Source organism: Triticum aestivum, chromosome 6B (genome assembly GCF_018294505.1).
Source record: "Triticum aestivum cultivar Chinese Spring chromosome 6B, IWGSC CS RefSeq v2.1, whole genome shotgun sequence".
Classification (NCBI taxonomy): domain Eukaryota; kingdom Viridiplantae; phylum Streptophyta; class Magnoliopsida; order Poales; family Poaceae; genus Triticum; species Triticum aestivum.
In genome coordinates this window covers 20,408,121-20,435,240 of record NC_057810.1, presented here as the reverse complement: position 1 = coordinate 20,435,240, position 27,120 = coordinate 20,408,121, and the positions used below count along the sequence as shown (strand labels likewise).

Sequence of the window (27,120 nt, the reverse complement as noted above, 5' to 3'; positions counted from 1 at the left end):
ACACGTACACCATATCCCTATGAGCACCTCCGAGAGATTGAGCCGGCATATCATTTTGAGATTTACGAAGTCACCGTAGGCGCCTCGTCGTCGACGGGAACGTCTCCTCCCACTGAAAGCGCATCGCCGGAAATCCTGAAATAAATCCAGGAATAATGCGAGCACCAGGATTTGAACCCTGGTGGGTTGGGGATACTACTGTCCACCTAACCAACTCAACCACAGGTTGATTCGCCAGTACCACCATTTTCCACCGACTGTGGAGGCAATAAATCCATATTGTGTCAATAAGGCCGGGCGAATCCGCGAGGGCGACACGAGGGGGGAACGGGATCTTTGCCCTGGTGAAGGTAAATCCATATTGTGTCATCGTCCGTTTTTTGAACGCGCGGGCGTTGGTTCGTGTGCTTGCAGTCTTGGTTTTTCAAGACACTCTTATATTATGAGACGGACGGAGCGAGTATAATGAGATGGTGTAGGAAGAAAAGCGCATGAAAGGAATCCAAGCTAGATCCTTGAATCGTCAAGAGAAGGAAAAAGGAGATTCTTTTTTTCAGAAACCAATGCCAAGAAGGAGTAGCAATTTGCAAGCGGCGGCCGGTTTCGTGTCATCTTCTTTCTCAGTCCGTTTGGGGACCAAAGAAATCCGCCGGGGAGGACATTTTCGCCGGTGCAAGCAACCAACGGCCCCGCCCATGTGACGGAGGACAGGCGGAGGCGGAGGGGCCCTCCTTTCGTCCCCAATCCCTTTTCGTTTCACACCACCCCCGTTTTATTCCTCTGTGTCGGCATGGTCCATGGTGGTCTGGTCTGGTCTCTTTGCCCTGGCCCTGGGTGGTGTTTGGCATCACACCACTTCACTCCCCACCGCTGAGAGTGCTCGCCTGCCCGCCCCGCTCGCCGTCGTTGAAGAGCTCGCTCTCGTCGCGTGAATAAATAGCGCCTCGCTGCCCGGACCGGAGCTCGGGCTCACCGGAGACGCTCCTCCTCCTTCTTCTTCCGTCCCGGCGCGCTGAGCTCCTACCCGGGAGAGGAGAGCAGAGGAGCGCGGCTTCTTCCCGACGGACAGGTCTGCCGGCTCGCCCTACTCTTTCTTTCCTTCTTCCTTTCTTTCTTTGCGTGGTGTGGGTGGCGAGCGGATCCGGTGGTCCGGCGGGCGGTGGCTCCGCCTCGCCATTTTCGCTCCGTTTTCTTGCAATATAAGCGCTCTAGGATTTATTTACGCGTAGCGGCCCTCCTCTCCCCCCATCTCCCTCCGTTGCGGAGAGCCGCTGCCTCCTCCGCCCCAGATCTGCCCCGTCCCGTCGGTTGCGATTTTCGCTGCGTCTGTCCGCGCTCCCCGAGCCCGGTTCCCCCGCAACCCAAATCTCGGTACGTCCGCGCCGATGCTCATGCTGATGCTTATGCCTGATCCGTGCCCGCTTTTTCTTGTTCGTCGGCGGCTGCCGGAGGCCGATGCGCGGGGACGCCGGGGCGGCGAGGATGCTTCGCCTATGTGTGTGCGCGTGTGCTGATGTGCATGCACTCTGTTCCATGCAATGCGTTAGGCAATTCATGGGCTGAGATCGAGATCCGGACTAGATTTTTTCTTGGCTCTGTTCTTGTGTGCTTGGATAGTTTTTTGCTCTGTTCGTCTAGAGATGGAGGAGAGATCTCTTACGGTTCTTCCAGCAGTTGTATTTTTGGTGTGTAGTTAGGCGCAATCTTCAAGCCCTGCAATGCTGTTATTTCTGACGATTTTCCGTCTACGTGTGCCGGGCGATACAATTTCCTCCCCCTGTATCTCCACTGGTTCTATTGCCTAGTTGTGCTCTCAGGAAAACAGAGTTTTGTCTCTGATGTTCTGAATTTTTGCTTCACGGTTCATTGTAGTTTCAATAGTATCTCTGCGGCAGTTGTTGATCATCTTTCAAGCTTATCTTCACGGTTCATCCGTCGCTCTGTCAGCCTTTGTAATTTGCGCCTATGTTCTGTTACAGTACCTGATGATGTATATGTATAGCACACACACGTAAATGACTGTTGTGTTCTATTTTTATTTTTATTGTAATTGTTTCAGCGCACACGACCATGACTTAGTGTTCACAATAGCTGTTTGCTTTGTCTGTGATAGTCAGTGTATGTTTTCTTCAGAGGTAACTGGTCAAATGTTCGGTGTGTATGTCTGAACTTGAATGTCGCAATGCATATGAGTTACAGTAGCTAATACTTTTACTTTTTGCTTTGTAATTCACTGTAAACCTGAAGTTGACTGCGGCTCTATCTAGTTCAGAAGCCACCGTACTAACACTCACTCGTTCTCCAAATTTGCAGGAGCCATGGCTAAAGATTACCCAGCATCTCCTAAAGCCCAGCATCTGCAAGAATCCAAGAAGCAGCGTCTCACCTACGTACTTGTGGTGAGCGCGCTCTGCGTCGCCTTCTACGTGCTCGGGGCATGGCAGAACAGCACCATGCCGAACCCTGTGGCTGATTCGGCAATAAGCCGGGTTGACTGTGATACCGTGGCGCAGAGAGACGGGTCGGTGCCGTCTTTTGCGCCCGCGTCTGAGAACGTGCTCGATTTCGATGCGCACCACCAGCTGAACCTCAGTAACACGGAGTCCGCGGTGCAGCAGTTCCCTGCGTGCCCGCTCAATCAGAGCGAGTACACGCCATGCGAGGACCGGAAACGTGGCCGTCTGTTTGACCGGGACATGCTGATATACCGTGAGAGGCACTGCCCGGGCAAGGACGAGCAGATCCGATGCCTCATTCCGGCGCCGCCAAAGTACAAGAACCCCTTCAGGTGGCCGGAGAGCAGGGACGTCGCTTGGTTTGACAATATCCCTCACAAGGAGCTCAGCATCGAGAAGGCCGTGCAGAACTGGATCCGGGTGGAGGGGAACAAGTTCCGGTTCCCCGGTGGTGGCACTATGTTTCCCCATGGCGCTGACGCGTACATTGATGAAATCAGTAAGCTCATCTCGTTGTCGGATGGGAGGATCAGGACGGCGATCGACACGGGCTGCGGGGTAAGAGAAGAAAGATCTTGTTGGAGAAATCTTCTAGACTTCAGGTTTATGTATGTCGTTACGATGCTGATGCTTTTGTATTATGGATGAAGGTTGCTAGCTTTGGGGCTTACTTGCTGAAGAGGAACATCATTACCGTGTCGTTTGCGCCGAGGGACACACACGAAGCTCAGGTGCAATTTGCACTGGAACGCGGTGTGCCTGCCATCCTCGGCGTGATGGGATCAATACGGTTGCCTTATCCATCTAGGGCATTTGACCTGGCTCATTGTTCACGTTGTCTGATTCCTTGGGGAGGGCATGGTGAGCACTTCATACATCTGAAATTTCTCCAATATGTAGCTTATCATCCTTAGCTTTTTCAAGCTGTTCTTGAGTAAAAGTGAGCTGCCTGATTGACTGATGTTGTAAATAAAAAAAAATCGTTAGATGGACTGTACCTCGCCGAGATCGATAGGATTCTAAGGCCAGGGGGCTACTGGATTCACTCGGGCCCTCCAATCAACTGGAAGACGCACCACAATGGGTGGAAGAGGGCCGAGGAAGACCTCAAGCGGGAGCAAGACAAGATTGAGGATGTCGCGAGGAGCCTTTGCTGGAATAAGGTGGCCGAGAAGGAGGACCTCTCCATCTGGCAGAAGCCCAAGAACCACCTTGAGTGTGCCGACATAAAAAAGAAGCATAAGATACCCCATGTCTGCAAGAGTGACAACCCTGATGCTGCCTGGTATTAAATCGCTTCTCGAATTGTTATCATACTGTTGGTAATCATCTGTCTGTCTTGCTCTGATTTTTTTTTATCATCATACTGTTTTGTATAGGTACAAGAAGATGGAATCCTGTCTTACCCCATTGCCTGAAGTGAGCAACCAGGGATCGATCGCCGGCGGAGAGGTCGCGAGATGGCCAAAGAGGGCGCTCACGGTGCCCCCAAGGGTCAAGAGGGGCACGATTCCGGGGATAGACGAGAAGAAGTTTGAGGAGGACATGAAGCTTTGGGAGAAGAGGCTGGCGTACTACAAACGCACGACGCCCATAGCGCAGGGGCGGTACAGGAATGTGATGGACATGAACGCGAACCTGGGCGGTTTCGCCGCTTCCCTGGTCAAGTACCCCGTGTGGGTGATGAACGTCGTCCCGGTCAATTCGGACAAGGACACCCTCGGAGCGATCTACGAGCGGGGGTTCATCGGCACCTACCAGGACTGGTGCGAAGCCTTCTCGACGTACCCGAGGACCTACGACCTGTTGCACGCCGACAATTTGTTCAGCATCTACCAGGACAGGTAAGGAAAAACCTGCATGTTTCTTCAGTATCTATCTATTTTAGTTAGTTGGTGATCCTTGATCGGTTCTACTTACGATTACTCCATTGTTCCATCACCGTGCCGTTATCAAAAACGTGTTATAGTTCTGTCGCGGATTTTTGTTACTGATTCTGGGAAGATATAACCAGCTGGCATCCTCCTGGGGATGGGCTTTGATGAACTTTGCTGAACTGCATGCATACATTTTGCTGAACTTTGTTAAACATTGGTGAAACTTTGCAGGTGCGACATAACGGACATCCTCCTGGAGATGGACAGGATACTGAGGCCCGAGGGCACGGCGATCATCCGCGACACGGTCGACGTGCTCACCAAGGTCCAGGCCATAGCCAAGCGGATGCGGTGGGACAGCCGCATCCTGGACCACGAGGACGGGCCCTTCAACCAGGAGAAGGTCCTTGTCGCGGTCAAGACGTACTGGACGGCCGACCCGTCGGAGCACAGCTGAGCTGCGGCTCTCTGAGCTCCGAAATGGCTTGTCCGGTGACCAACCGCGACGCGATGATGGCGTCGGTTTCGCCATCTCGGTGCGTGTGTGTGTGTGTGTGTGTGTGTGTAGTAAGCAGTGTGTGTTTCTCTTGCCTTTTTTTGTGTAATTCTTTGTAGTTCGGGTCGAAATGGAAACCAAAAAAATACGTCGAGCAGAGCATAGGTTTTTTCTTTTAGCTTGTACGAGCAGAGGTTGTTATACTACTAAGATTGACTTACTGGAAAAATAGGTCTTTTTACCGAGTGTGCTTGTGTAGTGATATGGTGGCAAAATTCTGTGTCTTTTGAGTTCATAGAATGTGGTTGCAGAATCTAATCTGCGTGTGTAATTCATCTTTAGTGAATTTAGGGTTTGATTGAGTTTTCCTTCTTTTTCGACATGGGGTGCGATTTGGTTTTTCGAGAAACCAGGCATGATCTTTTTTCTTTTTGATCTGAATGACTAATCATGGTTTGGTCTTGTTTTGAATTCTCAAATCTGGAGTCATCACAATAATAGCAGAAGAGGACGATTGAGCATTAACTTGGCCCATAAACAGGTGTTCAATAAAGGGCTGTTTTAGGTTTTTCAAGAACAATTTTTTTCAACCGGACATCACCCCTTTCCATCATCAATTGCTTAACGGAAATACATCCACATTCACGGCTTGCCCACGGGCCTATTTTCTTCCAGAGTAACTTAGTTCTGCTCAAATGGCTTGAACTGAAATAATCACTCATCCATAACACTCGCCGATAACGCAATTCCTTCCGCTTAAAACGGCCTTAATAATAAGCAAATGATACAATGCGCAACTCATCAAGCTTTGGTCCAGGACTAGAAAAAAGTTCAATACAATCTCAACGTCAAGACGATAGCTGATCTCAGCCATGCCCGGAACTTGTAGTTTCGTCGGGTTAGTTCACTTTACAAGCATCACAGACCATAAGTTACGGCACATGAGACGCAGCAACTGAATCATGCCATAGATTCGCTGAACGGGGTTGGCTTCCGGGGGGCAAGGACCAAAATTGTGAAGTATCAAATGGTAGACATCAAGATGCACCAACAAATGCAGGGCCTGGCTGCATCGTATGAACTGTCGCTTATCCTCTGACTTGGATGGTTGTGGGAAAAATGGCAAAAGGTAAATTAACGTGCAGAAAAGGGATGACCGGGAATTTTGAAAACTTCCATTTACCTGTGTCCTACTCCTTTGGATCAATCGAACCAATCCTTGACGGTGGCCAAATCTGAGAACAAAAAACCCTGTCAGTACTCGCACTTTGACCAGCAAGAAAAACAGAGTGGCAAAATCCTGAGGATGGCCCCCGATACTCATGTTGATGCTGCCACATTTCACATTTGGTTTAATGCATTAACAAATTAGTCACGGGGCCTGGAATTGGGCCCTAAATCTTAGGTTTTCTAATTGCTAACATAAACAAGTAGGAGTATAGTACACAAAAGCAAGATAGGACCCAGCCCACATTGAGTGAGCAAACACTAAACATTGTTCCGCCTACCAGATGATGCCAAATATAATTTTATGGCTTACGAGATTCAAATGAAAATTACACATATAAATTGATATCTAGTGTGTGAAGACGATTATCGGCAAGACAATGCAGTAGCTACATAACATGGTTAACTGATAAAATATATTTGTCGAGTTCAAACCAACGCTCATTTAATCTCTGATTTTATTCTGGTAATTTTGAATGTACAACTGTCCGGCTTAGAGAAAGGCCTAATAGACAGAGGATGGCCAGGTATCTAAAAAAAATCTAAGCAGGCTTCAGTGTTCCTGGTAAATTTTATTAAAGAACAATTGTGATGTTATTAAGGGCAATATTGCCCCCCACGCGTAACTGGAAGGAGAATTTCTTTTAGAGGTGCTAAATCAACCAAAAAGTAGAGTACTCAATCACCCAACTGTTCACTATCTTGGGCCTAGAATGACATTTTATAATACAAGTCAGCACATGTCTGCTGTAATTTGGCCAATATTCCAGACCATAGTAATTAAAGCTGGAAATAGACAAAGACACTCACGCACTTGAAACTCTGTTTTGGCCAATAAAACATTATCATTAATAATTGCCCTAATGTCCACAGCACGTAATGAAGATACAACATGTCGGTTTCAGTTTAAAAATCAGTTACACACAAAAAAAAATTAAGTTTAAAACCATCTCTAGTCAACAATGAGAAAAAACAAAGGTTGGTCTCTAAGTAGATGTCAAATCTATTTAAACTGCACCAACCTCTGTTTCTCGGTCTCTAAGTAGATGTCAAATCTATTTAAACTGCACCAACCTCTGTTTCTAAATATACAGGAGCAGAGGGAGCACATATTTAGACGCCGCCAAATCAATTTAACATGTACATATAAATCTTACAACAGGGTAAATAAGCACACCAAAGCTTCATCAGACTTGTATAACGCTAATAACGAGGAGGCAAAACATGGAAGTTTGTCGCTCGACATACCCGGTAGGACATCTTCCCTTTTACGAGGCCGTAAGGCACGGGTCCGAACTGCCTCGAGTCATTAGACGAATAGATATTGTCGCCCTGCACCCAAATATGACCTTGTGGTACCTAAAATTATTGTACAATCATCAGGCATCCGAAAATACCATCGGTGACTCGGTAGCGCCGTTTCTGATGCTGATCAGATACCAGAGCTGCCATGAATCTATCTAGGAGATCTGAAATCATGAGCCTGTCATATCTAGAGCTGATGCTCTGAAACTGAATCTGCTAGTGGTGCTCTGGCTTACCACGACGGTCTTGGTGGCGTCGCTGTTGCCGGCGTCGACGGGGTAGGTGACCTCGTCGCCCTCCATCCCGACCACGCGCTTGGCGACGACCTTGCGCGGGTCCTCCGGCGAGAGGAGGAGCACCACGTCCCCCGGCCCCACCCGCCCGCGACGCGGGCTCACCTTGTCGGTCAGCAGCACGTCCCCCGCCATGTTCAGCGCCGGCAGCATGCTGGAGCCCCGCGGCTGCGGCAACAAGGATGAGAGAGAGAGAGAGAGCGCGTCAGGGCATGGCGCGAGAGAGAGGGGGAGGGGGAGGGGTGGGGGGCGGGCGTACGAAGGCGACGCCGAGGACGTGCTCGCTGAAGACGTGGACGGCGCAGAGGCCCTGCGCCACTAGCGAGACGCCGGAGACGGCCTCCCCGGCGATCTGGCGCCACGGGACGCCGGCGAGGCGCCGCAAGAAGTGGGACATGGCGGCGGCGGCGGCGGCGGAGAAGAGCTCGGATTGGGATTATCTTCCTTTTGTTTTCTTCTTCTTATTATTAGGGTAATCTTCGGACCCCTTGCTTGCGTGGGCCGCAAGCTCAAATGGGCCGATGTGGTAGATGAGACGGGGAACGATATGGACAAGTTCTGGCTCTCTCTCTCAAAAAAAAAGGAAAATAAAAAATCCCCTAAAAAAACGCGTCCGCCGACCGATAGCTAGAAAACATCCGCCGCCTCGCTGGCCGTTGGATGGACGTGGGGATGTCCATCCGATTAACCCACTCACAAGCGCCGCCTCCCTTTTGCAATAAGGCTGGTGTTGCGGAACAATTCTTGCAACAGAATGCTGGTTGCAAAACGTCGGAACCCCTATTTACCTTTCTGAAACACAGTCTGTGTTGCAGATTTTCTTTTTCTTGCAACTGGGGTCTTGTTTCAGACTTTTTTTTATATATAACTGAGGTTTGTTGAAAAAATTGTCTTCACTTTTTTGCAACATATATTATGTTATGGGAGAAACTTTTGCAACACTGGAGTTGTTGCAGAAAAATTAGAGGAGGGTCACGAGGAGTCAAGGGCACATGTCACGTGGGGCACACACGTGTCATACGAGTGAACATGTGTTGTATTGCAGATTTTCTTTTTTGGACGTGCTACGCGTCAGCCGGCGAATCCTTTTAAAGGATCCGCCGGGTTGTGAGTCGTCAGATCCGTTGTATCTCATGGCTTAGTGTTGTCCTCATTTTTGAAACAGAGGGCGTGTTGCAAGTTTCCTTTTGCAACACAAGTCTTGTTACAAAAAATATTTGCGACGAGGTTAGTGTTGCAAATATATTTTTTGCATCAGAGGTCTTGTGGCATCTTTTTTGCAACAGAGGTCTTGTTGCACATTTTTTTTTGCAACACGCGTCTTGTTGCATAATTTTTTTACGTCTCCACTTTTTTGCGACATCGGTGTTGTTGCAGAAGGTAGTTTTGCAACACGGATGTTGTTGTAGAAAAAGTAAACTAAGGATGTAGTGGCGGGCCACGCATGAGGCACGCATCACACGCTCAAGGCGGTGGACGCGCGGTGTTGGATCAGCCGGCTGTTCACAAGCTTTTCCCTAAAAAAAGGAAAAATAAATTATTACAAAGACTCAAAAAAAAGTCCTCCTAAAAGATCATGTTGCGGTCATCTATTGCAACATGGACCATGTCGCGCGCGGTCAACACTAGCTTGCATGACAGGACGTTGCAGAACACTCAATCTACAGGTCTTGGGAGTGTAATCTAAACTTCACGCCGACGCGCTAACCCTCTTTTGTCCGCTTGGTCAAGCGAGGCTCGTTTATTGTTTCTTTAACCACCCTGTTCAGAATTCCTTTCACATCTAGACCTAGATAAACGATTGCTTCTTTTTTATTTTAGAAAAGAGGGTCGATTGCTTCTTCTCCAGGTCATCTAAACATAATTGTGCCAAACTTCAAAGTTCAAGCTCCAGCGATGCATCTTGAACAGGGAAATGTTTGGCGTGAACCGTAGAAAAAGGCAGGCGCGTGACAACTTTTTTATGGTTCCGTTGCACGATGTTACTCGCTGTTATGGCCTTCTCTATCGCGGGCAAGGTTGTTAGAATCACGATTCTGTTATACGATTCTACGACTTTACGATCCAAACTAACCCCTATGATTCTACGGTTTTAGTTCATAGAATCTGCGTTTCTATGATCCTGATAGTGAAGATTCTACGATTTGCGATCCTATCATCGGAGCTCCGATCCGATTCAAAATCATGATTCTGACAACCTTGATCGTGGGTCTTGTCCCTTTGAGGATTTTCACGTTTCTCGCTAGAAAATGCGGCAGAAAACAACTTGCGGGTCGGTTTGACCAACTAGCAAACCACACCGCATGTTCCTTTGCGTGGGCCTTCAACAAGCTCAGGTCCATGTTTGGCTGCGGCGGCAACTGCACTGGAGACTAAAAAGACCACACTCAATTTGCAGACCTTCGGAGGTCATGTTGGACGCGGGGGGGGGGGGGCATTGGCCCTCTTACCTGCTGAAGCTCCACAAGTTTTTCCATGTGCATCAAATCAGAAAGGCCATAACTGATGGAGTTCTCGTCCTAGCGGCTAACAACTGACCGTCAAACTAGAAGAAAAGAGATTTGAGTTTTCAATCATAATACGTACAGCTCAGACGCATGTTTCCAAGTCATGGACAATAAGCTTGTCCACTAACACAATATCTACTTCAAAGCATTTTAGTTGTTAGGACAACAACTGCAAAAAAATATTTATGGATCAAATATGGCAATTGAGCAACAAATCTTGTACCAAGAGTTGGTTTACTAAAACTCCAAGTATTCTTACTTGTCTGTTCATGTTCCTAATCGCTTGCAATGCACAGCACACATGACTCACCCTATAAATGGGAGCTCTAGAAACTTTTAACCAGATAGGAAACCACAAGGTAATTAAACACGACTGCAAGATCGGGATAGGCGACGGGGTTCTCACAATCCATGATCCTCGTCGCAAGGTGATGGCTAAGGTACACCTTAGTGCTAATCGCCTGGACATACTCCACATCGATCTTGCGCAACCCATCTGTTATGCCGCACCACATCGTGGAGAGGAATCCGAGAGGTGGAATGCCTCCTTATGGCATCTAAACTTCCATGCTTTGCGTCAAACGATATAGTTCGTAGCCTGCTGCACATTTCCCAGGTGGATCAGTTGTGTGACGCGTGCCTCGCCAGCAAGCAGCGCCGCACACCATTTTCCATGGAGGTGATGTGGCGTGCTCCAAAGGTGTTGGACCTGGTACATGCCGATTTTTGCGACCTGGTCACGCCGCCAACAGCCGGTAGGAAAAAGACGATGTTTCTCCTCCTCACCGATGATCACCACTGCTTCATGTGGCTGTTGATGCTTGGGGTAAAAGACGAAGCCGTAATACCGATGTCACTAATTCATTCTTTCTTAGAAAACTTTATTATTTTGATTTGTTTAAGTTTTTGTTTCATTTCCTTTTTTCTTGAAAAGTAATACCAATGCCACTAATTCATTCTTTCTTATTTTGTAAAACTTCTATTAGTGTATGCTTATTCTTGCATATTATTAAAAAAGGTAGTTTCTATGTAAATTTGATCATTACTTGTTTTATTTATTTATCTTTGTTCTTAAAGGGAAATACCAATGCCACAAATTTATTCTTTCTTAGACAGCTTCTTATTTTTATTTTTCCTTAGTTTTATTTCATTTTCTTCTTCTTTAATGGTAATGCCAATACTAATTCATTCCTTCTTAAGAAACTCCTTTTTGGTAAAAAAAAAATCCAATATAATATACTTATTTTGCATATTTAAAGAAAGCGTAATTTCTTTGTAAATTGCATGTAAATTTTGTTATTATTTGTTTTATTTTTCATTTTCTTTCTTCTTAAAGCGTAATACCAATGTCAGTAATTCATTCATTCTTACTCCCTCTGTTTCTAAATATAAGTCATTTTACAGATTTCCCTGGGGACTACATAAGGATGTATATACACATATTTTAGAGTGTAGATTCATTCATTTTGCTCAGCATGTAGTCCATGTTGGAATCTCTAAAAAGACTTAAATTTACGACGGAGGGAGTAGAAAAATTTTGTCATTATTTATTATTATTATTTTCCTTCTTCTTAAAGGATAATACCAATGCCACTAATTCATTCTTACTTAGAAAACATTATTATTTGATTTTGTTTTACCTTTTATGTAATTTTTCTTCCTGTAGAAAACTACACATATTATAGGCATGCCTACTCCTTTCATCATCCTCATGCAAAGATTAACTGAACTCGAACTTTGTATATATGGGCCGACCTCGTAACGCAATTAAGTTTCATTGGACCGGTCGATCAAAACTCACACCTACACGGTTTATCTATTAACTCCAACGCTTTTGTGTAGTTTCCAAGATCTGTTCAACAAAATATACTACTATAGTTAGCTAGCATGTGCACTGGAGTAGTATTTTGCATGGCGACAAATTTTTGATGGAAATTTGATGTTGAAAATGATACATTCTTGAAGGTTTTCCCGGTTTTTTTTTTTTGACTTCCCACGTAGGATGTTACAAACCTATCGACCGGCCAGAAAGAGAAAGCCCTTGGACAGAGTACGCGCGAGGAAAAAAAAAAGGACACGCTTATAAAGGAGACGGTCGCACGCGGGGAGCACCCTGCCATCTAGCTCCTGTGAAGGTGTGAACGTGTTGTGTTGATCCGACGAGGACTTTCCAGCGGGGTTGATCGAACGGTCAGGAAAGAGTTGCGCTGATAAGAAATGTGACTGGCCTAAATTTTAATTTCACTCGGTTAGATCCCTTAAGAGATAAGGAAACCGATCACCTATGGGGTCACAAGGATCCCTTCTACGTTCGACGGGGGGTAGTTGCACGAAGAGCAGGTCGAGCGTTAGCACACAGAGGATTTTTATCCAGGTTCGGGCCGTGAAAATGCGTAATACCCTAGTCCTGCCTTGTTTGGTTATATGTGTGTTCTTGGACTTTCAAACTAGCTATGATGCAAGCTTTTTCCAAAAGTCTGAATCCCCTCTCGTGCAGGCCTCCTTTTATACACAAAGGGGTTGCCACAGTGGCACACACGAGGTGGCAAGCTACAGTGCTACGAGCTTATCGCTCGATCAACGTAGGACAAGCGCATTTAATGTGTTGCCTACGCGTCCTCTCGCTTTATTGGGGACGGCAACAGAGGCCATCTCATCCTTCACCGCTCCTCCTTGCCTCGCCACGCCGGCCAACTAGCTGTCGTGTTGGCGAAATGGTAGGCTTCCATGAAGATCTACATGCCGACACGCAGGCGCCTGCTTAGCTGGCGTGCCTATCGTCGTACTAGAGTGGTGGTGAAGTGGTGAAACCTTGCCAGGCGCGGGTCTGGCCGCGGCCTAGCGATCATCCCCGGCAAGGCTTGTCGGGGGCCTTAGAGTCGTCCCCGGCAAGGGCCTTGCCGGGGGCCTTGTCTTCTGATCCCACGTGGATTCGTGGGTTGCCAATCTTCGTGAGGGGCTGCATGCTACCAGGCATGTGCTCTCCAAATCTTGGTATTAACGTTATCGATTGTGTCAGAGCTCTCAACCCCAAGGGTGGTGGCCCTGCTGGTCTCTTCGCAGGCTGCCCCGACAAGGAGCTTGTCGGGGGCCTCGCAGGTCGCTTCGGCAAGGCTCGTTGCCGGGTGTGGCCCTGCCAGCCTCCTGCTGCTCGCCACTTTGAGCATCTGTTTTGATATTCCTTGTTCCTGTTTCGCTTCCTGCCGTCCTCCTCTGCTTTGCCGAGCCCTACTGTAGACGTGGCTGTGACCGTCCGTGCACAAGTAAGGGGTACAGAAATACCCACACTTTTGTACACCGACAATAACATCGAAGATGCCCTTAGAGCATGGAACCTGCTGCATGCGGGACAGCGTAGGATGGGAGCCAGGTTAAAACTAAAGGCTAGCGTAAAAAACGTTGTTATATTATAGGACGGAGGGAGTATAAACCTGCAGGTGATGGTGTAGCTTGTAAAAGAGTTGGCCTCTTCAGGTGTGAAAGCTGATAGAAAGGAGATAAGTAAAAAAAAATGCAGAGTTGAAAAAAAACTGGATTTTTTTTTTGGAAATCTAAGATACTCAAGGTTTCACGTGCATGTAAAACTCCATGACGAGATGACATGCATGGTGTTCTGAAAAAGAATCCGATGCTCCTTGTACACATTTTTCGAGCCATGATATTTATTTTAATTTTAACTAGCAAAAGAGCCCGTGCGTTGCAACGGGAGAATGCAAGGCCTAAGAATCAGGCTCGAAGGTATAGATATCCTAATTGTGCAATATTATCAAATATGTCAAATATGTACCTTTAGGATCCTTGTACACGTCAGATAGCATTGCCGATTTTTGTTAACATTTAACTCACTTTTCTTCTTCTTATTCCACTCATTATCTCTGTCCCCCAATTCAAGATTGTCGCTATAAGCAATGGCACATCCGACATGCAATACCGATGGGCATTGAGGAGGAGATATAGAAAATATAAAAAAAGAGCATTCTAAGGGCGATTGGAGTCGAGAAAGTCGATAAAATCCTGGAGATAAAATGTTACTTACGGTATAAAAGGAGGCATTCTGCTTCCGCTCATTTGATTTTCAAAGACGGGTCGCCGTTCATCATTATGGTGGTGACATAACTCGACTCTGGTGCTTTTGCACCGGAAGAACAACCTGTTGGTCAGCGAGGGTTGCGGATGAGTATGGTTTCCTGTGCTCGGGTTGTGTAGCTTTGTACCTAATGTACACCTTACCGTTGCCGTCATCAGGGCCTAGATGCCGCCCCATAGGCCTTGCCTCTACAAGGTACCGCCTCTGACAATGCAATCCGTGGACGCCGTTTTCAAGTCCGTTCTCTATTGCAGACTCTCACCACCATCGCTTGCTCGCAGAGGTCGACGACATGTCCCTGACATGGAAAAATATTACTACTTTATAAATAGGTAGTTCTGAGTCAATGGAAGAAAAACAACATCCAATAAGCTATTACTTTAAGAAGGGTGTAGAATAGCGCTGCACCTTCTTGTTGGGCGAGCGCACAAATCTCTTAGGGCCCGCTTGGATTAGCGTTTTCGCTTGTATCCGGCTGGTTTAGAATACAGACCTGGACTGGTCGTTTTGTTTCCAAGCAGAAAATTAGCTGTGACCGGTATTTTACATGTGTAAAATAAATACAGGTGTAAAAGTTTACACCCATTCCAAGCGGAGCCTTAGTCGATTCATCTGCAAAGCACCAGCCCACCATGGATCCAGCATGTCAGCTTCCAACAGTCCGGCATCATCCTGTTTGTCTTTCTTGCCATTGGCTTGCCTCGTACAGTTTTCCTTTTCTAGATAAATCACACCTAAATCCATCAAAGCTAGCTTCTTCTAGAAGACAAATAAGTCCCAAAAAATACAGAGCATCAGGTCATGTGGTAGAGATGAATTGATCTGGTGCCACCAAGCATGGAAGTACGACAAAATTTAATCACCCAGGTTCACCTAAATTACCTCGAAAGTATATGAATCAGTGCTGAGCGGAACTGGTGCATGTATCCAGACAAAAAAACACATCTATATTGAGCAGCTTCATGGATAATCAAAGACGCATATGGCCACGCCTCAGGTATATCAATCTCACAAAATCCACAACAAATTTCCCAACTCTGTACTCGATCCAAAGAACCCGCACACTATCTGTAGGAGTTGGCGCGCGCGAACCTTTTTTTTGCTGCCGGAGGAAGAAATCCGGCGCCAGCGGTCACGGCGACCGTGACGGCCACCATGGTCTCCGTGCTCTGCTCTGTAGGAACTTCATTGGTGCATGTTGCTCCCCGGCATGGATTCCCCCCCTTGGCCACAAGAAAGAAGGATCAAGGCTGCCTTGGCGTGCCGCTTGCTGCGGGCGTGGACTGGTGAAGCGAGATGGGCAGATGTTCAGGAGAAGACGACCGATGATGCAGAGGACCACGCCGCCGCTTCCTTCTTTTCTTTGTCACGCCGCCGCTGCTTCCGTCCAATGCTTCGTGTGAAACCCAGAACCGACGCGTGCGTGTCTGGCCGTATATTTATTTAGAGCATAGAAATTTACGGAATCCTGAATCGTAACCTTTTCAGTCACGATGCAGTCGATCGTTGGTTTTCCAAGTAAGCAACTTCTGGTTTTGCACGGCGGACGAGCGAGAAACGACATACAACAACGGACGGTTAGACGGACGAAAAACTATAGGTACATGATCACATGAATAGTACCACATCGGATGTGGAAAATAATAACTGAAAGCGTAAACTCACGGGAAGAAGCGTATTGTGACGGTGAACCCGGAGACCCAATCCGTGCTTTATTATTAGGAAGAGATATAGAGTTCTCCGATGCCATATCACCGTGAAATTTTACACACCTAGAACACAGTATCTAATGCTATATCGCCGTGAAATTTTACGCAACTACTCACTTCGTCCTATAATATAAGATGTTTCTGTAAGCTATGTTACCTTGCAAGGACGGAGGGAATAGAACATAGTATCTTTATAGCAGGAGCAGACGAGAGCTCGGGCTTTGAAACGCCGTCCTTCATATATCCACCTTTTAATTCTTACCTAACATCCAACAAATATTCCGGAAGCACAATTGTTGCAAGGGCGGCGCTACGCGTCGGCCTAAAAAGATCCGCCGCCACGACAGTCATTTGATCCGGCGTTATCCAGCGGCACGGATCTTTCCTCACCGGTGCAACAAAGGCATTATGGTGAAATCCTTCTTTGCAACAAACTATATATTGCAGAAATATTTGCAAAGAAGGTTATGTTACAGAATTTTTATTTTTTCGTCTAAACTTTTTTTGCAACATGGGTGTTGTTGCTGAACGACTTCTGCAACACAGATGATGTTGTGGATTATTTTTTTCTCTTGTCTTAACCTTTTTGTAATACGGGTGCTGTTGCAAAAGGACTTCTGCAACACAAATGATGTTTCCAAAATTTTGTGAAGGTGGCGGAGACCAGTGCGGCTATCTAGAGCAGAAGACTCCTGGTTTCACAACATTTAGCATGTTGCAATCAGGTGTTTTGCAACACCTGTTGTGTTGCACTAAGATGTACACTGTGCACCGTCCGATGGACCATGGATCCAACGGCTGCACGAGTGGTGGAACGCTACGCATGACCGGCTGGCTGATTCTAATCATTCTTACTTGACCGGAAGCTTCCAAATATGACTTCTTCGAACCCGAATTCATGCAACATTTCACATACTAGAATTCAATAGCACCACAGTATCCGACAGTCTGTTGTACTCTTCAGTTTTCGGATTCCCAAACAAGTCTTAAATAAATCAGCAAGATGTAGACATCAAACACCAAGTATTACAAAAGGAACGAACCCACCACCCACACACTTGAGAACATCATCATCCCAGGGGCACACGAAATAGATGGCATTCCATTTTTAATTTACAACATCGCGTCTATGGTGTAAATAAGAACAATAAATCCGAGTTAGCCCGCTTCAGACTCGAACACTGCCGCAGAAGGAACAACGGTGATCTTCGTCCTGGCGACAAAACACGCACGGTTGAAGTCAGAGGCCATCGCCAGTTCTTTTCCCGCCTAGAGGCGCGTCGGCCTGGTTAGCATTCCCCGCCAATGGGGATTTCACTGCAGAGTTCCACATTGCAGAGTAACAAAATCGGTCTACCTAGAAGTTCCTTCCTCTGTATTGTTGCTGCATCTCCTGCAAAGCAGATTATAACAAGACACGATTAGAATGGACGATTTGCATCTCCAACTTAAACAGAGCTGGGGTGTGCAACATCTCATTTCAAAAGAGGCATGTATGTTGGCTTACAGGTGGATAATAATAGACAGGGCGGGTCTGCCCCATCATCATTTGCTGCCCATACTGCAGATAAGAAACAAAGGTAGTTAGCACAATAGTACTCAGCAAATACCAAGTAATCCAGACGCATCAGCTTATATGGAAATTCGGCAGGAAATGAACAGCTATATAATAGCATCGAATGTAAACTCGCCGTCCAAACATAAGGCAATTAATAAACACCAGTGTGTAACATCAACGTAAGTTATAGCCATATAGAGCCAAGAGAGCCCAGCCTAGGTCTACTTGTAATTCCTATATCGGATCATTAGAAAAATAAGCATAACAGCATGTCAACAATAAGCCGAAACATGATACCTGGGGCTGTAAAGAAACTAGGAATGCATAGTGAAGTTCATTTCACGTAAGCTGTCTCACCTGTTGCCCAGAAGGATGCATGTAACCCTGGGGAGAAGATCCAGGCGGAGCATTGTAAACAACAGGCTGGCCACCATACGCCTGTGGGAACTGCAATATAATTACCATAGTGAGGTACAGCAATACAGAAATAAATCATTTACAGGCATAGTTAGCACAAGAAAAGGTTGCAGCAATCACTGACAAAGCGCTAGAAATTAGCATAGCCTTTTTACAAGGGGACACAAATAGAATGTACAATATTCAAGAACCAACGCATAATAAATAAAATGTAACTCTGATCATTATAGGATTTATGCTAGAGAGAATTCCTAGCATGCAGTAGTACCAATTTATCGTGCTTTATTTTAGTGGAGAATTTGTTGCATGACTTTTTTTCCATACAGAGTGATGTATACGGTTTCGGTGTGTTCCTTGTGGAATTGGTCAGTGAAGGAGAGCTGTGCCTGCTAAAACATTATTGAATGGGTAAATTCTATCGATTTCTGATGATTGGTCAGTTCCTTATTTTCTAGAGAGTTTTATTCTCATCATATAATATCTTTCATCGTATCTGTACGGAATTCTCAGTTTGTGTACTTGGTATCTGCTGATATGCAGGTACATGACTTCCAAGAATCAAGTGATATCTCTAAAGTCTCAGTTTGTGCTTGGAGTCGTGGTGGGTGAACCCGATGAGCGAGCATTGTCCATTGATTAGCTTGGTGGAGGCTGAGATACACTGGATACATGAGAAAGAGATAAGGCTGACAACGATCAAGCCGTAAGGCACCGCAACCTCGACTCTAGGCAGGCAGCTCTTCACAGCATCACAATCTCCATTTTTTCACCATTAGTTTCTTTTAATTGTGAGTCATCTTGTTAGCTCTTAACTCACAAGTGTACAAAAAGGAGCAGCTATGGGCTTACTTTTGCACACTGTTTTCTTATCTTCATTATTGTCCGTAGGTTTTTAAACTTGTACATGTAAGAATGACATTTTTTGTGTTGGATAATTATGACATCAGAAGGGTGCGTCAAACTGACGATTATATATGTGTTACTTGATCAAGGCTCATTTGGTCCTCGCAAGAAAATAAGGCTCATTTGGTCATTGAACCTTTGACTAAATATAGTAATGTTGCTTTTGTCTTGTACTCCCTCCGTCCGGAAATACTTGTCGTTGAAATAGATGTATCTAGATGTATTTTAGTTCTAGATACATCCAATTTAATGACAAGTATTTCCGGACGGAGGGAGTACAAAATTTTGGTCACATAATGCACTAGGGGCAAAAGCATCTTTTCATATCCTTGTTTAACATCATTAGTGGTCAAAATGAACTAAAGTGTCAAATAAGGAAAGAAATTTAGACCAAGTGTCAAATAAGGAAGAAAAACTTTTCCAGGGCCAATAAGGAATCACATTTTCAAGTAGTGTCAAATAAGGAATTCTCAACTCCCTCCGTCCGAAAAAGCTTGTCCCTCAAATGGATGTATCTAGCACCAAGTTAGTGCTAACTCCCTCCGTCCGAAAAAGCTTGTCCCTCAAATGGATGTATCTAGCACCAAGTTAGTGCTAGATACATCCATAGCTTGGGACAAGCTTTTCCGGACAGAGGGAGTACTATTTAATTGGTTCAACTGAAAGCACACTTGGAAACTTAACCTAGATATTATTTTCTTTAACTAATCAGCCTATGCACGCCTATGTTGGACCTTGGAAAATAGTGAAGGGCCACAGCAATTAAGAAAAGCTTTGGTGCCAGGTTAACTGTTTGGCTGATTAGTTTCTTTGAACTTTCCACTGTCACTCTTCACAATTCTTTTGGGGTAAAAACGAACAAAAATGTTCATAACTGAGACAACTATACAAGACCAATAATCACGTACACGCAATGCGCACTAATATTAGGTAAGATATTAATTGTTGATATTAGGCAAAATATTAATTGAATGCTCATATTTGGCAGGATATTAGTTGCGCGACAGATTTCATGGAATGTTGTTGAGCCTAAACTTGTTTATAACCAGTGAAAGTGGTGAGTAATCAGAGCATTAAACGTGTTGGTGCTAAACATTGGGGTGATTTAAACCATCACATCAGCATGGTTCCATGGCTGAGATGGTTTTGGTCCTCCGCCCTTCATGCTTTTATAGGTGTATAAGTAGATGCATCCATTTGAATTCAAATATTGCAACCATTTCACATAAATGGTAAGTAACTTAGCAACTGTCAAAAGAAGTAGAAACTCACCCCCATGCCAACTGGTAAACCAGGTCCAGGAGTAGCTCCCATGTTATTAGGATAATAGTATGTTGCATCAGGCGCTGGAGGATGAGGTGGCCTCGGAGAAGTCAAGGGAGTGAAACTCTTAGCATTAGGGTTCAATTTGAATTCCTGGTACGGAAAACCAATTGTCAGTGCACTTGGCACAGGTGACCAACGAAACACCAATGCAAAAAACATGGCCAGATATGATATACATCTCTCCATTACATCCTGACCTTAGCGTTTGGATTCAAACTTGATTTGTCTGAGCTAAGAGATCCCATCGAAGAACTTGGTGATAAGCCTGGAGCAGCACTCGCAGCTGAGTTTGCAGCAACACGCTCGGGTGTTAATGGTGTAGAACTGCCAGGTCTTTGAGAGGAATTCGCATATTCAGGCGCAGAAGGAAGTTTGCTGGGTAGAGTCGAATCTGGTGCCAAACCATCTGATGACTTGTTCCCTTGGCCAGAAGATGAAGGCTCAGATGCACGCGACCTTGAAGGTGTTCCTTCCAAATCTGTCACAAGATTACATAAGTATCATACACTCTGCTGCTGGAAACAATTCATAGAATTTAGAATGTTGCAGCTGAAAGAAATTAGAACTAACAAGGCCACTAGATTTTGCCTTCAAAAGGGACAAGTCAAACAAACAGATGAGTACCATTTCATGGGTGAAAGGGAATCAAGGGTTGTTATTATTAGTATTATTGTCATTGTTGACAAAATAAAACTATCAATCACAAAATAATGATAAGATCAACAAAACTAATAAACAGAGGATCTAAATCTCCTCCCTCCAGAGCAAAAATGTGCAATCCAAGAAGCTTGAAACCTTCAAATGCATGAGCACCAACATTTGCAGCTGCCAGAAGTGTAATCCACCTGGCATGGTCTAGTGAAGAAATGATTCCGTTTAAATAGTAGCATTACTTGTTATATACTCCCTCTGTCCTTTAAAAAGTGTACTTCCAACTTTGTTGGATCTTCCAACTTTGTTGGAAGGACAAACTATCTCAAAGTTTGACCAAGTTTGTGCAAAAATATATCAATGTTTATGAAACCAAATAGGTATATGATGAAAATATATTTTATCCTGAATCTAATGCTACTAATTTGGTGACATAAATGTTGGTGTATTATTGTATAAATACGGTCAAACATAAAAAGGTTCGACTTTCCAACAAAGTTGGAAGTACACTCATTAAAGGACGGAGGGAGTACATGACTGGATCAAATTTAAGTACTGACTAACAGGACAGGACACCATCTATCGCTGGTGAATACAACACAACAGAACAATACATTGTGATATTTTCTTGGCCCATTCAACTACATTTCAAAAGAGCCCAAAGTACCACACCGAACGCACAAAATCAAGAATAACCAGACCTAGCAGCTAATATGAAACTCATGTGACAACAACACATTTTAATAAGTGCAAAGAACGAATTTATTAAACTTCCAAATTAGGCATAATTTATTGCTCACCTTCAGAAATCAGCGGCCTAACCCCTTCAGGTAACTGTTGAAATGAGCAGGAAAATCCAAATTCAGGCATGAAAAGAATGTCTGGTATTCAGGTACGAGCAGTGCTTTAATAATTATATTGGCAAAAAGGGAAGCTTACAGTATTCTCAGGTTGCAAGATCCTGTTGTCTTTGCCACCGCTACTATCTTTACTTCTCTTGCCATCCAACCTAGGGTTCATAGTAATGTGTCAATCACTATACTACAAATCAATATATTTGACCACTATCCTAGAATGTCCATGCTAAGGGTGTCGACAGTCATGATAATGAACAGCACATTAGCAACAGCAAGCAGGAATGTTGAAGATTTAAAGAAGTGTCAAAAACAATAAAAATGAAACTCAAAGACAAAGGAAGCATCAGAGACAATGATGGTAGACTGCGAACAGTGTTCCTGGGGATAAGGGAACGTAAAACAACTCGTTAAAAGATGTAGATTGAAGATTAACAATAGAAGTGTCAAAAACAATAAAACTGGAACTCATAGTCAAAGGAAGCATCAGAGAGGAAGTGATGATAGGGCTATAGGCTGCTAGCAGTGTTTCTGAACCATATCAAGGATGGATAAAAGCACTAACATGGTAGTGCCTGCTTCTTTAGCATCCGCTTGAAATAAGTTTGCAGTATGGCTAGCATCAAATATCCTAAACCATCTTATTCCAAGACAAATCATATGGTTACCCAAACGAGAAGTTGAAGAACCGTTTGCTTGTAAGAAACAGAACTAGGCTCAAACTTAATTGGACAAAGTCCCAAATAGGTCAAAACACAGAAACGGAAACATAAGTAGTTTCACAGAAACAGTACACAAAAGTTGTGTGTTCAGTCTGACACAGGCTGCCACACAAGGTTGAGTTAAACCAAATTCTGTGTGCCACCAAATCGGTCGCCACGAGTTACACCAAGTTTGGCTAAAATTTAGTATATTACTGCTGGGCTAGGGTGCCTACATGTTTCAAAGAGTGACATACACTAACTGTTAGGGAAAAGGAAAAGTACATCCCTAGTGATCTAACTAAGGAGTGTGGGGCCAGTAGTTGGGCCTATGGGATTGGTTATGATTGCATCCTTCAAACTGTAGACAGTACTACTTAGGGATCAAGAAAGCCCTCCACATATAAGGAGAGGCATGTGACCATGATGAATCAACCAATGCACAAACCAGGTAAACTCCCACCATGAGGATTGCTAACTTGCGACCTATGCAGAAGATTTTGTACCTGTTAGCATCAGCAGGCAAAAGCTTGTTTGACTGGTATTCAGATGCTAGCTCTCCAGTTGCAGCAGTGGCAGATAAATGAGTACCACCAAATATATGGGAAGATGATTTGTCATCCTACAAGTCCAAAATACGAACTGATATTAAACACTTGATGGTATTCAAAAGAAATGGTCATAGATTAGCGCATTAGAATATTTGTTGTTTCATAAATACATCATTTTACAAAAGGTGCTGCTGAATAAATGAAAAGGTCTACTTCTTAAGCAATAAATTCTTGAAACAGTTGGGAAATCCCAGAAAATAAAAACCTCCCACAAATTAAAAATTCAATAAAACCTAGCAGTAACAAAACAGATGTGGCCAACTGGCCATGTTTGAGACAAGGCCAAAGAGTCACCAAATTTATACCACTTAAAACAATGACAAAGGCATACAACCATACTTTTAATTATGACTTAAGTAGAACTCATGAAGACGCTTTAGTTGATTCATTATGGGGGGAAATACTATTCTGTATGCTGTCTTCTTCTAAGAAAATTCCATGCAGATCCTTACACTTAAATTGGTGTAACAGTGTTCAAACCAAATCTCTGGGTCTAATGCATAAGAGCTCCTTAAACTTACAGTCAAATCCTGGGACCTGAGGAATTTAGTTCCCCAAAAGTAGTGTACTTAAGTAAAGGACCAAAGTATGACTACTTAGAGATGGCATGCCAACTTAGTTCAATCTAAATCAAGCTTGATTGTTGGATACACTCATCTAAATTTAAGACCACGGTCGACATTACTCTTTTCCAATTTTTACTAACATATGCATTAGATCAATTATCATGCCAAATGGTGGAAATAAAGCATATGTAACGTCGTTTCATTTCCATACCACTGTTGATGAACACACTGGCAAATCTTTAGTATCCATGCTGCCTGGCCTGCTTGAGACATTCGTAAAGGGTTTAACTGTGGTATCAGTATCCCTCCAAACTGCAGAATATTTGATCTCTTCATCATGCTCCAAATCTTCATCCAAGTATAAACCTCTTTCCTGCATAAGTAACCCCAGCATTTCAGACATTTTGTCTAAATTATTGTGCATGTGTTTGTCTGTTATATTTTTACGCGGTCTGCCAATACTTCCTTTGATGTCCATCCACCAAGCACACCACAAGTGGAAGTAGTGAAAAAATTATGAAACTAACAAGCACCTATACCATAAACATATTTAGCCATAAGTGCAGAGAAGCCTACCTCGGCAAGATGAAGATCTTCTGTATCTTCACCCTCTATTTCTCGGGCTATCCTTGAAGCATGCTTTTCAAGCTCTCTCATATGAGGACCTCGCTCAAGCTTTGTGGTATAAAGATCTTCATTGAAAGTACTCTTTACCCCAAACAAAGCTGCATTTGTCTCGAACTGGTCCCAGCTCCTACAAACATACTGACAATTAATCATCATGATGAAAAAATCGATATAACAAGAAAAACATGTATAACGCCAGCACTGTCATGATATATAATAAAAAAGCGCCATTTCCACAAAGGTATGTTCAAGAAATGTAACCAAAAAAAATCATGCCAACAGATTTAGCAATAAAAATCAATTTCCACAAAGGTATTTTCAAGAAATGTAACCAAAAAAAAATCATGCCAACAGGTTTAGCAATAAAAATCAATTTCCACAAAGGTATGTTCAAGAAATGTAACCAAAAAAATCGTGTCAACAGGTTTATCAACAAAAAACAATTTCTGCATAAACTTGTTCTTTTGCTTAGTCCATAGTTTCTAACAAGTACTAATGATGTGATCACGATTGACAGTGAAATTTCCATACAGTAAATTTATGCAAGAACTTTGGTAGAGCATTAACCTAAACAAAAAATGCCTACCTATCGACAGGCAAAGCAATATACTGACATAGCACGTGAATATTTTTCATAGCTTGGCAAGGTGTTTTTAAAAAAAGAATATTTGTCTTTACTTCTACAAAACCAAAATATACATCACATCAACATGAAGTGGATGAACAAGGAAGATATACATGCAATGACTACTAGCAAGAGACAATTCCAGGTATCTCAAGTAAATTGATTACCACTTCCATAACCATTTGAATCACAATGAGAAGATTGAATGTTACAAACAAACATCAAGATAAGTCTTCACTTAGTTTTCCATTACCTATGCCCCTTTCTGTCAAATTTTTCCAATTCGATGCAGTCTGAATCCCCTCCATCTGGTGCCCAGCGTTCAAGCTCCCTCTCTTCAGGGAAATGAGAACGAGAGATGGCAGAATCTATCATCAAGTCTTTCCTTTTGTCATGGACAGGACCTTTTGGCAGTTCATCACCGCCTAGTGTTACGTCCTAATAATTTATCAAGAGATAGTCATTACACAAGAATGCAAAAGATAGGGCAACAATTCATGGAAGATGCAAGTCAAGTCCAAAGTAACATCCATGGTGCATATAAATAAACAATGAAGTCAGCTAAGAATTATAACCACAGTCAAGTGAATTGTTGTTTGTTTGTTTGCTAGGAGAGCAAACCTTGGCAAAAACTTGAACAAGCTCCCGTGCTGGTATTATCATAGTCTCCGGCTTTCTTACAACATCAGTGGGATTAGTTTGTCCTCCCACAGAAGTATCCTTTATCGGCTGTGCCATTTTTAAGATAATTCCTGCAACAGGGTTTGATTCTAAGTACATAGAGAATGCAAGGAAAATAAAATCTAGGGGAAACGTCACCAAGTAAGACGTAAATAAGTGCTAAAAAGGTTTAAACAAAGCATAGAGATAGATCAGGGGGAAAAGAGAGTGAGGAGGTACCGAAGTCTTTATCGGTGTTTGTTGCGTGGAAGATTCCAGAGATAACAGATCCATTTTTGACATGCACGTCCACATGATGCCCAATAATTTGTGTCATAACATAGACTAGTCGATCCCGTGAAGGGTTTGCATGACCTAGTTTGCCTCCATTCTCTAAAGCCAAATAGAACCTTATCAACGGTAGTTCTTTCACAGTATTACCGTACAAAAAAATGATGAGATATTCACCTGCACTGGTAAAACCACCAGATGAAGATCTCATCAGGTGTGATTTACTATCATGCCTTCCACTACCCTCCCTATCAAGCTTCCGGTGGGGGGCTCCATTAGCTGAAGTCCTAAGAGGTTCATGCTGCTGTTGGCGACTCATCATGCCTGTATGCACAACATAAGAAGCTCAGCATTACTGCTGCATATAAGCATGATAAGAAACTTGGAACTAAATGCGTAGGCAAATATAAAACACAAAGGTGCATAGATCCCAAACACAAATTGTGTTATTATTTACTCCCTCCGTCCCATAAGGGAGTACTTATTAAAGATTGACTAGACACCAGCCACGGCCATCATACCTTAACATGCATAAGCTACCAGAATGAGTACCTAGCATTGCATTTACGTCTGGAGATCATTATGCTTAGTATAATAAGCTTCTGCTATCAAAAGCATCCAAAACAGAGGTTCGCATCTCAACAACCTAATCTAGATACTAGAAGCAGATATATATAAGTGACACAGAGGGTGCTAACGAAAAGGGAAACTGCGATCGACTCATTTGGCAAGGCAAGACTGACCTTACCAAGAGATCTTCACATAAAGCGAAACAATACAATGGTGGCACCATGAGACGATGAACAATGTGCAACACGGCTGCAAACAATAATCGTAAATACTCAGTTCCAATCCTAGATGAACTAGCGTTGGCTTCTACTGCTGCTCCACAAAATTATGCGGCGACGATGAACACTTAATGACGCGGTAAGCTAACCAAGTAGACCAAGTAGACGAGCGTGGGCCACTGGGCTCTACAGTGACTCCTTCCACCGTGCTACTTCAGCACTAGCCGGAGCTGCACGGCAACGCAAGCGCACAAGGGCACAAGGCTAGCTACGTCGTCACACGGGGAAGAACGCAAAGCATCCCGTACGCAGCAAAACCAGCTGGCGGAAGCCGGGGCGGACGAAATCCGGCCGGAGCGACGGCCCCCTCCGCGGATCCCGGCGGATCGCTCCCCCGGATCCCGCAGATCTAGGCCGTGGGCCTGCGAGCGGGACCGAGCAAGCGCGGGCGCAGGCAGGCAAGCGAGCGCCGCGCGTCCGCCCGTCCGTCCTTCCCGATCCGGGCGCACAAGCGCACGGGCACAGCAGAGAGGGGAGGGAGGGAGGCGGCGAACCCTCGCGGGGGGAGCATACCTGCGGTGGCGG

At 44.4% G+C, this 27,120-nt stretch overlaps 3 protein-coding genes and 2 long non-coding RNA genes across 10 annotated transcripts; 1 reads left to right on the top strand and 4 right to left on the bottom strand.

The window, feature by feature from the left end:
- Window positions 1-261: 261 nt before the first annotated feature.
- Window positions 262-5,074, top strand: LOC123135445 (probable methyltransferase PMT17). Of its 3 annotated transcripts, none has more exons than XM_044554524.1 (6): window positions 262-350; window positions 2,314-3,014; window positions 3,107-3,317; window positions 3,444-3,741; window positions 3,836-4,300; window positions 4,565-5,074. In XM_044554524.1, exons 2-6 carry the CDS (start codon window positions 2,319-2,321, stop codon window positions 4,788-4,790), a joined length of 1,896 nt encoding a protein of 631 aa, XP_044410459.1. In that variant the 5' UTR covers window positions 262-350; window positions 2,314-2,318; the 3' UTR covers window positions 4,791-5,074. The 3 variants fall into 3 exon arrangements, with proteins under 3 accessions (XP_044410459.1, XP_044410457.1, XP_044410458.1); XM_044554522.1 differs by lacking the exon at window positions 262-350 and adding an exon at window positions 720-1,069; XM_044554523.1 differs by lacking the exon at window positions 262-350 and adding an exon at window positions 1,150-1,371.
- Window positions 5,075-5,567: 493 nt separating this feature from the next.
- On the bottom strand, window positions 5,568-8,167 carry LOC123135446 (mitochondrial inner membrane protease subunit 1). Of its 4 annotated transcripts, none has more exons than XM_044554525.1 (5): window positions 7,914-8,167; window positions 7,598-7,822; window positions 7,305-7,415; window positions 6,013-6,064; window positions 5,568-5,928 (listed from the first exon to the last, which is right to left on the bottom strand). In XM_044554525.1, the coding sequence occupies exons 1-4, from the start codon at window positions 8,049-8,051 to the stop codon at window positions 6,020-6,022; spliced, it is 519 nt and encodes a 172-aa protein (XP_044410460.1). In that variant the 5' UTR covers window positions 8,052-8,167; the 3' UTR covers window positions 5,568-5,928; window positions 6,013-6,019. The 4 variants fall into 4 exon arrangements, with proteins under 4 accessions (XP_044410460.1, XP_044410461.1, XP_044410462.1 ...); XM_044554526.1 differs by having other exon boundaries at window positions 5,568-5,924; XM_044554527.1 differs by having other exon boundaries at window positions 5,568-5,896.
- A 5,982-nt stretch (window positions 8,168-14,149) lies between these two features.
- LOC123133183 (uncharacterized) lies at window positions 14,150-14,678 on the bottom strand. Its single transcript, XR_006465182.1, has 3 exons — window positions 14,657-14,678; window positions 14,392-14,546; window positions 14,150-14,311 (listed from the first exon to the last, which is right to left on the bottom strand). It is a non-coding gene; the product is annotated as an uncharacterized lncRNA (long non-coding RNA).
- A 49-nt stretch (window positions 14,679-14,727) lies between these two features.
- On the bottom strand, window positions 14,728-15,634 carry LOC123133182 (uncharacterized). The gene is made up of 2 exons (XR_006465181.1): window positions 15,131-15,634; window positions 14,728-15,007 (listed from the first exon to the last, which is right to left on the bottom strand). It is a non-coding gene; the product is annotated as an uncharacterized lncRNA (long non-coding RNA).
- A 1,287-nt stretch (window positions 15,635-16,921) lies between these two features.
- Window positions 16,922-26,071, bottom strand: LOC123135444 (polyadenylate-binding protein-interacting protein 4; the record flags this gene model as incomplete). Its single annotated transcript, XM_044554521.1, is given in 14 exon segments — window positions 16,922-17,350; window positions 17,465-17,518; window positions 17,873-17,962; window positions 20,108-20,251; window positions 20,359-20,639; window positions 21,613-21,646; window positions 21,752-21,821; window positions 22,874-22,989; window positions 23,756-23,917; window positions 24,121-24,298; window positions 25,050-25,234; window positions 25,418-25,548; window positions 25,697-25,849; window positions 25,925-26,071. Coding segments are annotated over 14 exon segments (1,779 nt in total). The 3' UTR covers window positions 16,922-17,314.
- Window positions 26,072-27,120: the final 1,049 nt, after the last annotated feature.

Excerpts from the sequence above, each read along its gene's own strand:
- LOC123135445 (XM_044554524.1), top strand. The coding sequence starts at position 2,319 with ATGGCTAAAGATTACCCAGCATCTCCTAAAGCCCAGCATCTGCAAGAA. Across the intron at positions 3,318-3,443 it reads GATTCCTTGGGGAGGGCATG|ATGGACTGTACCTCGCCGAG; the intron begins GTGAGCACTTCA and ends AAAAATCGTTAG. Across the intron at positions 3,742-3,835 it reads GACAACCCTGATGCTGCCTG|GTACAAGAAGATGGAATCCT; the intron begins GTATTAAATCGC and ends TGTTTTGTATAG.
- LOC123135446 (XM_044554525.1), bottom strand. The coding sequence starts at position 8,051 with ATGTCCCACTTCTTGCGGCGCCTCGCCGGCGTCCCGTGGCGCCAGATC. Across the intron at positions 7,823-7,913 it reads ACGTCCTCGGCGTCGCCTTC|CCGCGGGGCTCCAGCATGCT; the intron begins GTACGCCCGCCC and ends TTGTTGCCGCAG. Across the intron at positions 7,416-7,597 it reads ACGCCACCAAGACCGTCGTG|GTACCACAAGGTCATATTTG; the intron begins GTAAGCCAGAGC and ends CAATAATTTTAG.